Consider the following 10,846-nt stretch of genomic DNA (forward strand, 5'->3'; position numbering starts at 1 on the left):
GGGATTTACATCAGAGAAGTTCTTTTCCATCCTTTCTTGCAACTTTGAGCCCTATTCCTGCTCCCCCTAATTGCCTACTGAAGTATGTCAGATTTTTGATTGGCCATTGATGGCAAAATTGGATCATATTGTTTTGGAGAGTAAAGATATCTTTTTCATTATCATTAATAATATTTATTTTGGAAAAATATTTTAAAAATGAATTTCTTCATTAACAAAACAGTAAAAAAAACTCAAATAACATTTGCACAATATTCCATAAATACATTTATATACAAAAAAATATAGTCACATAGACCCGAAGTGCCTTTGTACATATTTACCAAAAAAATTAAATTATAAAAAAATGAACGTCACAAAATACTCAAGCTTTACAATTATCATGAAAATATTTTTACAGATTCAAAAAAATAACACACTTTTTTTCACCTAGTAAAAACACATTTTAGTATCAAAAAAGACATGAAAGGCAGTGTTTGTGTCTCTAATTCAAGAAAAGACTGGCTCGTAAGAATCCAAAATATACACTTCACGCAGTGCATGCTTCTTATGTAGTAATTAAGTCCCTTCATTTAAATATATATAGAAAAGCAACTGACCATAGTGCAATGATAAAATTCATAAAGGCAGTGCAACAGTTATTCTTGAACACAGATCCTTGCCTCGTGTCCATCTTGTTTTTTTTGCAGTCACTTTGCTAACTTCAGTAGAGAACCAGCTCAGCCTGAATTTAGTTTCTCAGCAGCAGTCAGTGAAGGAATCTATCTCCCTTTCCTCTTTCAGCAGCATTCATTGGGGCATATCTCCTTTGAAATTGTTTTGAACAACAACTTTGTCATATCACTTCCGTTTTACACCTGTAGAGAGTTGAGAGAAGCCAAGAACAGACAGAAGCAGAATTTAGTAAAACATATAGAGGGTCTCAGTGATTAAGAGATGGACAGAGATCAAGGAGTCCATCGGTGTGCTAGGGCAGAAGAGACTCCACAAATAAGGAATAACGCATAAATTACAATGATACTACAGCTGTGTCCCAATCCTGCCAGCTCTCTGTGTGTGGAACTCCCATTGAAGCGAATCATTTGCAGGATTGGGCTTTATCTCAAAAAAAGCTATCAGTTTTACAACCTCCACATGAAAATAAACCTACAGGGCCAGATCTCACCGAGTGTAAATTGGTATAGCTCCATGAAAGGCAGCGGTGCTGTGCTGATCTACACTAGCTCAAGATCTGGCTCAATTATTTTTATTTTCTTTTACAACCATTAGGCACTGTACTAACCTCAGTTGCTATAATGCATTCATCTTTCTCCTCTGATATGACATACACCGACTGGTACTTTGTGTCCTTTGAAGTGGAATACACTGATTCTGGTCGTTTTCTTTCAGAAGTATCACTATTGAAGATAAAACCAACAAAAATAAAAACAAATCAGATGGCTGATACTAGTACCAACAAGGAAACATATACACCCTTTACAGTAAACTGTTCCCCCAGAGCTATTATCTGAACCGTACCTCTTTAGTGGTACTGCACTTTTCTCCTCTGCCTCTGAATTGTATGTTTCACACTTGGCTTCGCATTTGCTGTGTTCCTCTTTAACAGAGTCCTCATTCTTAAGTTCATGCACCAAATTGTAATCCACTGATAGGTATCTAACTTTGTAGCCATTTTTATCAGAGTTATCACTGTGAAAGTCTACTTTCTTATTTGTGTTTTTAATCTGAGTGGCACCAATGACACTTATTGAAATGTCCTTTTCGCGTTGGCAGTTGGCCAAGTTGTTCATGGTCTCTGTTTCACTCCTGCATGCATCAGGCTGATGGTGCCTCTTTTGCATTTTGAGTCTGACACAAACAACAATAGCAGCGCACCCCAGCAATAGCATCAGGACCAGAATAATCCCAGCACATACTGCAATCCAAGGAAACTGTGCATTCTGACCTTCGGTGTACTTCTCAGTGAAGTCAACAATTACAGGTCCCTGAGACTGTTCAGGGAGCAAAAACTGACAGTTGAGTCCACCATATCCCCGAGCACACTCACACACATAACGGTTGTTTCTTTCATGGCAAGTAGCCCCATTGTGACAAGGGTTGTGTTCACATTTGCTGACTGGAGCACTACAGTTCTTTCCATTGTATCCTGGGGGGCAGGTGCAAGAAAAGTCATTAATTCCATCTTGGCAGGTTCCACCATTCAAACAAGGAAAGGAGGCACAGTCATCCACATTATCATCACAGTGTCTTCCAGTAAAACCAGCCTGGCATTGGCATATGTAGGAATTTCCAAGATCAACACACTGGGCTCCTGCAACATTAAATATGACAAATAATAGGTAAGTGTTTTTATAATATCAAGTAACAACTCTTCAGCTTCACAGTGTACTTAAAATGATGAAAATCAAGGCCAAGACTTTCAAAAACTGGATGCCTAGAGACAAATATGGAATTAGAATCCCATTTCTGAAAATCCTAGCTCACTCTTAAAGTTTTTATCTCTGTTACCAGTAGCAAAACTTTCATTAATTTTCTAAACCTTATTTACTTTTCACCACTTATTCTGTTTACTTTTTTGTGTTTTACTCAGCTTCATTGGTGAAACTAGACTGAATCAATTTCACACCTTGGTTTTTACGCATTGGCACAATGTTGTGGAGTTTGGATTGCAACCAGCGTGGAGGAATGTTTTTAAAAAACACTTTTTTTAAATGAAGACAGCTTTACTACTGCTAAATAATAAAAAATATTTAGCATTTTGATGGCATATTTCATCCATAGAGCTCAAAGCAATTTTATAAAGGCATTTTTAAAGGATTGCTATCCCCATTTTACAAATGTGGAACAAGGAGGCCAAATGCCAGACCCAAGGTCACATTGAAAGACAATACTATTGATATTGTGGAGCCATATCATGCCATCACCTTTTAAGCAGAACTCCTCAGTTTAGTCAATGGGGGAGTTCTAGATAAAAACTAATGACACAACTCGGCAGGGAGTTCTGATTAAAAATAATGGATTGACCTGGCCTATGCTTTGTAATTTTATTTTATACAAACCCTCAATTACATGACAGCGTCCCTTTAAGAGACAAAGGTATATAGTTTGCCTTACCGTTAGCACAAGGACTGGAGCTGCAATAATCAATTTTCTTTTCACAGTTAAACCCAGAGTAACCCAATGGGCAACGACAGCTGTATCCACCATCAGGGTTGTCTGTGCATCGCCCTCCATTGAAGCATGGGCCATCAGCGCAAGTCATAGCACTCAGCTCACAGTTTTTACCATAGAAGCCAGGTGGACAGGTACAGGAATAGCTGTTTTCAAGATCCTGTCGAAAAGAAAAGATTTAGTCAACTTAAATTATTTAAAAATCAAAATAACTGTAAAACTGTCTTTAGGTGATCAGATTTTTAAAATGTCATTAACTCCTTTAACTTACGGTGCAGCTTCCACCATTCTTGCAGGGGTTGGCATCACATTCATTGATTTCAATCTCACAGTTGGAACCAGTGTACCCAGGACGGCAAGAACAAGTGTAGCTGCCCTGGCCAGTATTGGTGCAAGTGGCACCATTCTTGCAAGGCTTATGATGGGTACAGTAATTAAGATCTGAAAAAGATTTAAAAGGAGAGACAGATCCATAAAGATATGTGCTAGTTTCCAATTGTTGCATGGCTTGAATGGGGGGTACTCTAGAAAATGGTGTTATTTTCTAAAAGACAATCATAAGCAATGATAGACAACTTACCTTGGTTACAGAAAAGGCCACCCCAGCCTTCCTGACAGTTGCATTGCCACGGTTGTTGACAGGTACCATGAAGGCAGCCTGGGTATCGGATGCACTCATCACAATAACGCCCTTGCCACCCAACCCTACATCTGAAAAACAAACAAAGGATTGTAAGATTTGTACTTCCAACAATTAGAAATCCTATCTCAAACTCTGCAAACACACTGAAGCAAAAACCAGGAATCAAGTTTCCTAAAAAGCCTTCCGTGATCCTTCATGTGGGAAAGTCACTGAGTCTAACTGAAGCATCAGCTTTCATCAGTCCCAGCTACCTCTTTCATTGCCTTAAACAGAGCTATTGTTCTAGGTACTTATTTTGTTTACTATCATAACAAACCGCTAACCTTCCATATACTACTGGAAACTCATTAAGTTAATATTAATGACACTGATGTTTGACTTCTAGATTAATACTTTTGATCTGGTATTATCTGGATTTCTCAGGTTACCATCTCCTATGAGGAAAAACACTTAAACTAACCCTCAAATGACAAATGTTTTATCTAAGTCTAGAGCATCAATTTGACATTACGGACCAAAAAGAAAAAAGAAAAAAAAAATAGGAAAAACCTCTGAAAACTTACTTGCATTCTCCAGGTTTGTCACAAAACCCATGTTGTTCATCACATCCAGGCAAGCAAATTGCTGCAGACAAATAAAAGATATAGATACATAAGCTCCTGGGTCAAATACATCCCTTCTGAAAATACAGTTTTGAAGTGTCTTCTGGGTTGGGACAAACCCTCTTTCACTAGTTCAGTCAGTTAATAGCAGCTGAGTTAATCTCTGAAGGCTGGTGGAGTATTGATCTTGCTTAGTAACTGGGTATTTTACTTATCACTAGGGATGAGCATTCTTCTTAATACAGTTGCACACAGACAAAAGAGGACTCACAATTGCTCCCTTCCCTACAGCCCCTCACCCCCCTTTCCTTCCCAGTGAGGGTCAGAAGTCCTTTTTTCCAATTCTATGCACACAGCTCCACCTCTTAATATCCCCAGAAAGTGTGTGTGTAGATAAGAGTGGACAGCTGGTGTGCAGGGTGCCAGTGCAGGACAGCTGCTCTATTGTCTATTCTCTCCCAGCAGCTGCCCCACTGCAACAATACCCCCAACCCCTTGCAGCCAATTGGGGCTAAGACATGCTTCCCCAGCAGCCTATCCCTGCCCAGATCTAATCTATGGCACGCGCGTGATTTCTCTGCAAAAACTTTTTTTCTTATTCAAATAAATAAGTCTAAAGTTCTTCCTCCCCCCTGCAAAAAAAGGGGGCGGGTGGGCACAAACATAGTAAAGAGGTAAGCGGGCCAGAAGGAGGGAGGGTGGGGAAAAAAGAGACTTCTGCTCATTATTTCGCCTGGTTATGGAACTCATTAAGCAGGCACTGCAAAGTTTTAATTCAACAAAGCTAGCTGGAGACAATGACATGCGAAAGAAAGAAAGAAAGAAAGAAAGAAAGAAAGAAAGAAAGAAAGAAAGAAAGAAAGAAAGAAAGAAAGAAAGAAAGAAAGTGCTGATAATCAGATTGTCTCACAACTGGAATGAAAGGAGATGAGAAAGGGTATAAGGGAAGCAATCTGGAGCATGGAAACCTCGCTTGCTAACCAGAAAACATTCTTTTGCATAAGCACACACAGCCTACTGCCTAATAAACATATTATTTCATATATTTTAGCTGATTTTTCATAAGACTCGAAGTACACTGTACTGCATGCACACACAATGATTCAGAAAAGAGGGGAAATATTCTGCTTGGTTACTGAAGAAGCAGCAATATACAAATATCAAAAGGTGCTGACATCCCTAAACAGTTCATCAAAGAAATGTTTCCTCTCCCTCCACCCCCTAACATGTCTGCAATAGAAACCTTTAATCCAGGGGCACTACAACCATTTAAAGCCTTTACAGGGGAAATTCAAGCCCCCAGTTTACTATGCAAAATTGTGTCACATAGGGCTGTAATCACCTTACTAGTCCCTAACAATAAGAATAAACTGGGGCTGTTTAATATTAGTCCGTTTGAATTCACAATTTAGCTCATTTGTTTTTACAAGGCAAACAGATAGGCTGCCTTGCACACTACAACATTCAAATTGTTTTCTTCCTGTTACTCATCTTGATTTGTGAGGTTTGGAGGGGGATATTCAGATGGTGAGTTATCTGCCAATATATTATTATAGACATACACACAAATTAGAATATTAGTATATACTAGAGTGTATAGTAGAGTGGGGGGTGCACTAAATTAATCTTCAATTTATCTGATTTCTTTGACCACCTCAGCTGCAATCTGCTCCATCTCTGCCAGGACTATGTCTAACATTCCAAATCTGGCAGTAGGGTCAAGCTCAGCCCTCATTTAAAGCTTTCATGTAATACAAAACAAAACCACAGCCTGCCTCCATAATGTTTCCTAGTTTCCCACTAATGTGTTTTTTTCTCCTCACAGATTACACTGATCTGGGGTACAGGGAGGGCAATGTTCAGACCTCAACCTGTGTCAGATTTAGGATCAAGTATCTCATGATCTTCCAGGATTAGAAATATGTTCTTTATATCACTAAAGAGTATCTTGGACTCCTCCTTTCCAATGGGTGACACCACTTGTTTCAAGCCCTGTTAGGTTACAAGATTGCAAGATATCAAACCGTACAATCTTGATTTTATGATTGATGGATAAGCTATTTCAGCATTGTAGAAGTTCTATTAGTTATAATTCCTCTTTCTAAGGCCTGTACCTCTTGACTCATGGTGTGAAGATACCCTGACTTCCTGGTAGAAGGATACCATAAATAGCCCCCATATGTTTTCTTTTAAACTTCCTAAAACATTTCTAGAATAATTTTTCTATATAATTTTTGGTGTAAACAAAATATGTGATGGTATAATATGGCATCAAGATGTCATTGGTGTAAGATTTCAGGTAACTCACTTATGGTTTTGGTACTTCTGAGTAATGAGGTCATCCCATGGTTCATGCCAATAAAACCTTTACACAGCAGCACCATACCATCATATATTCCTTCTACGTTGGTTTTTATTCTCATCTGGGACCTGAATCAATGCACAGTGAAATCAATGGAATGTCTTCCATTGACTTCAGTGGCCATCATAATGCATGTGACTGTAGCCAGGAGAGATTCAATAGTCTTTCTTTGTGGACACTCACGTTCGGTGCAGTACTGGCCCTTCCAGCCTGCATTGCAGACCTTCTCTCCACGCTCTCCGCAAGTGAAGTGGCCAAAGGCATCATCCCTGGGCCGGCAGAAGACAGAGCATCCCTCTCCATAGTAGTGTTCATCACACACAAAGCGGTAGGAGTACTTGAGGTCAGTGCGGCCACTGCTGTGCAGGTCCTGGGACCACTCCTCCCCCACTGTCAAATGCCTCTGTGTGGCCAGCCGACTGATAAGGCGCTCTGGGTTCTCTGAAAGGAGAGGGAAGGAAGAAATGCAATTAACTAACTGTGAGTCATGAGGGTGCAATGGGAATAAATGCAATAGATTACCTAGAGGAGTTCACAGGAGGGGAGAATTGTAAGTGCAGAAATGTTAAAGCCATGGGCTGACAGGGCTCTCTTTCTTATAACACTTATGAAGAACAGTAGAGTGAGAAAGGGCAGGGAGTGGCTACATTAACTGAGAAATTGTTTCAGAGTAGCAGCCGTGTTAGTCTGTATTCGCAACAAGAAAAGGAGTACTTTTTAGTCTCTAAGGTGCCACAAGTACTCCTTTTCTTTTTATTAATTGAGAGAGTAAGGAAAGTGAGCCTGAGAAGTAGCAGGTTTGGATTTAATCCTGGGAAAGGATTTGCACCAGGGTATTTACCTGGGTTGAGGTCATCAGGAGAATCTGTATGAAGAGCTTCAATGATGAGAGAGAAAGTGCCCTGGAAAATTAAAATAAAAAAAATGCACACAAAATGAGAATGAAAATCTAAAGTCAGCAAAAAATGTGATCACAGGCAGCAAAGCAGCACCAGGAATATATGTGCCCAGTCAGTGCAACCCTCTAACCCCTCACTTCAGCCTGTTTTCACTTTTCTCAAGGGATTGGAAGAGTTTTTGAAGAGTTGTTTCCTGGCCTGTTTTTTCAGCCTGTTAGTACAGGATATGGTGTAAAAAAGGGGAGAGTCAGGGTAGGATGTGAGGGCAGTTGCCATTAATCTTCACACTTAATTTCCCCAGTTTCACACATTGGGAGGATGGCTGGAAGGTCCTTTGGGAATTTCACGCAGGGCTGACGGTTTCTACAGCCCGCTCCGGGGCACAGAAGCGGGCAATCGGGCGGGGGGGGGGGGGGAGAATCAGGACTTCCCCCACACTGCGGGGACCATAGGTATGTTGGCAAGAGACGGGAGCGGGGGAACCGCACAAAATCAAAACACACTCAACCTCTCCCACCGCCGTCCGTGCATCTGCCCGGCTCACCGGATCCACAGCGAGACACAATCCCGCTGCAGCACGAGCCTCCCTCCGACCCGCCGTCCAGAGGCAGGCAGTACCTGCTGCCCCCGCCCCAGCCCGCTGCCTGCGCTCCGGGCACCCCACCCCTGAGCCGCACCCCCCCCCTCCCGTGCTGCTGTGGCGCACCCAGGCCAGCCCGTCCTTTGGCCACAGACCCTTAGCCGCGCCGCACCCCCCTCCCAGCCACGCGCGCGCTCCTCCGCGCTCCCCGGGTCCCTGGCGCGTGGCGGGGCCGGCGCGGGAGCCGCCCGCGGTGGAACTTACTGGCCAGGTGAAGCCGAAGGGGAAGCGGATGGGGTTGCTGAAGGCGGGCTCGGCGCCGCCGGCGCTGTCGGGCACGCTGAAGGAGTTGGCTCCCAGCACCGGGGTGATGGCGCTGCCGTAGGTGCAGGGCGGCTCGGGGGACACGCTGGCCTGATAGTGCTTGAGGCACACGCGGAAGAAGGTCTTGCAGTCGCACTGCTGCAGCCCGGCGCCGGGGCCGCCGCTCCCCCCGCCGCAGCAGTTGCGGTTCCCCAGCAGCCCCTTCTTATTGACAAACTCCTGCAGCTTCAGCTCGAAGACCCCGGAGCACCGCACCTGCGGGGGACAAGGAGCCATTCAAAAGGCGCCCGCCAACCCGGGGGGGGGGGCAAAGCGGGTGCAGCAGCTGCCCTGCTGGGCCAAGCCCGGAGACCCCACACGCTCCGGCTCAGCTCCCCTAGGAGCCACGCGCCCAGAGCCAGGGCCAGCTGCCCCCGGGGCTGGAGGACAAGCCTCCGCCAGAGAGGAGGCTCAACAGTTTGCCTGTCTTTGCAGCATCTCTCCCAGCGTTTCCCTTTGCAACAGAGCCCCCCCCCCCCCCCCAGGTTAGCTTGGCAGTTGTTATTAGCAGTTGCACTGAACAGCGCCTGGAATACAGACCCCAGATCCACTTACCTGGCAATGGCAAAGCAGCACAGAGAGGATGGCAAGGGCCAGCATGGACTGACCTCCCATTTTGAAGAGTAGGGTTTCTTTTCTTCTTGCCACTTTTTTCCTTTCTTTCTTTCACAGGCAAAAAAAAAAAGTGTCTCTCAAGAAGCCTGGGCAGGAGAAGCCTCTTCTCCTAGTGGAGTTAGTGTTAAAGTTTACCTCTTTCAAGAGTCTCTCTCTCTCTCTTTTCTGGTGCTGCTTTTAGGGACGCCCTTCGGGGGACTGACAGCTCTTCTGGGTGGCAAAAAAGGGGACAGACTGTTTTTCAGACTGATATTCTAAACAACTTTTTTCTCCCTGTCTCTTCCAATCCACGATTTTTCTCCTTTCGCCTAAAGCTTCTTCCCCCAGCAGCCAAAACGGAAAAAAAGCCACTTAATTCCCAACAGAGGCAGAGAAAAGGCTTCCCGTGGAAGATTAAAAATCAGCGATCTGGAAATCCCTGTAGACTAGGAGGAGGAAGCGATAATTCCCGTTACCTTCGAATGAGCAGAGCGAGAGAGGGGGTTTGTGTGTTATCTGCGTGTGTGGAGCTGGCCCCTCGCAGATCAGGAGCTGGGAAGTGTCAAACAGCAGCAGCAATTTGCAGATCACGTTGGACTCTTATCCCCTTCTCGCAAGATGCAAAGATCGGTCTCGTTATTTCTCGTGGTCTTTTTTTTTAAGGAATCCAAGCCAATAATAATAATAATAATAATAATAGTAATAAACAGATAATGTCTTAGTGGAAGCGAACTGAGCGCGCCCGTGTGTGCTCCTGGGTCTCTCCGTGCGCGTGTATGATCTTTGCTGTGCCTCTCTCCGATTGTAAAGCACTATGGATCTGCCTCTCATCAGGCGCCTGCCTCCCTTATATCCCGCCGGCCGCCTGCATGGCTAATGAGATGCAAATGAGCAGCCCCCCAATCTGGCTAGAGCTGTCACAAAGGAGCCACTTTTCCAAACCCTCCTCTCAATGGATCGCCAAATGGTCAGTGAGCTGTAAAATGTGCAATCCTCCTCCTCCTTCTCTACCCCTTTCCCCTCCTGCTCTCACCAAACGCGCTCATTTACATTCCTGCAAATTTGGTAACCGCAAGAATCCCCCTTCTGCTCTGGGGAGATGGTAACACCCTCTCGCAACATGCACAGAAAGAGAGAGAGCAACACACCCCAGCAAGAAAACGAGCTCCACGCACTGAGATCTATAATTACCTCTTGAAATGTGTAAAGCACCACTCTGCCCCCAAAAAGTAAGTTGTTGGTGATAATGTACATTTCCAGGGATATCCTTTAGCTTAAAGGGGGAAGAGGGGGCAGCTTGACACACACGAGAAATCTGATCCCTTTAAATTCACACCATCTTCCCCATGGATCATTTATTTTAAAAAAAAAAAAAAAAAAAAAAAAAAGCTCACGAATATATTTGTGGGACCAGAGAAGGGCTTTGGTGTTTTCCTTCCGGTTTCTTAAAACCAGGCTACATTCGGGGAATATGTTAAAGGTGCTAAAATAATCCTACCGGAGCAGGGGGAGAGAATCTGGCGTTTCAGAGTTGGCAAACTGCAAGGGGCAGGATGCTTACGGACTGATCATTATTCTGGATACACGACAGAGATTTCGTAGCGAAGAAAAACTGGAAGAGCCATGCGTTAA

General features: G+C 43.9%; 1 protein-coding gene across 1 annotated transcript; it reads right to left on the bottom strand.

The window, feature by feature from the left end:
* Nucleotides 1-250: 250 nt before the first annotated feature.
* DLL1 (delta like canonical Notch ligand 1) lies at nt 251-10,252 on the bottom strand. Its single transcript, XM_048843955.2, has 11 exons — nt 9,176-10,252; nt 8,522-8,836; nt 7,620-7,680; nt 6,962-7,219; nt 4,378-4,438; nt 3,752-3,882; nt 3,443-3,612; nt 3,115-3,331; nt 1,519-2,311; nt 1,283-1,397; nt 251-857 (listed from the first exon to the last, which is right to left on the bottom strand). Exons 1-11 carry the CDS (start codon nt 9,233-9,235, stop codon nt 852-854), a joined length of 2,187 nt encoding a protein of 728 aa, XP_048699912.1. The 5' UTR covers nt 9,236-10,252; the 3' UTR covers nt 251-851.
* Between the last annotated feature and the right edge of the window lie 594 nt (nt 10,253-10,846).

The sequence above is a fragment of the Caretta caretta genome, chromosome 3 (genome assembly GCF_965140235.1).
Source record: "Caretta caretta isolate rCarCar2 chromosome 3, rCarCar1.hap1, whole genome shotgun sequence".
Lineage (NCBI taxonomy): Eukaryota > Metazoa > Chordata > Testudines > Cheloniidae > Caretta > Caretta caretta.

Coding starts and splice junctions, on each gene's coding strand:
- DLL1 (XM_048843955.2), bottom strand. CDS start 9,235: ATGGGAGGTCAGTCCATGCTGGCCCTTGCCATCCTCTCTGTGCTGCTT. Junction 8,837..9,175: donor TGCTGCTTTGCCATTGCCAG/GTAAGTGGATCT, acceptor TGTCCCCCGCAG/GTGCGGTGCTCCGGGGTCTT. Junction 3,332..3,442: donor AGAATGGTGGAAGCTGCACC/GTAAGTTAAAGG, acceptor TCTTTTCGACAG/GATCTTGAAAACAGCTATTC.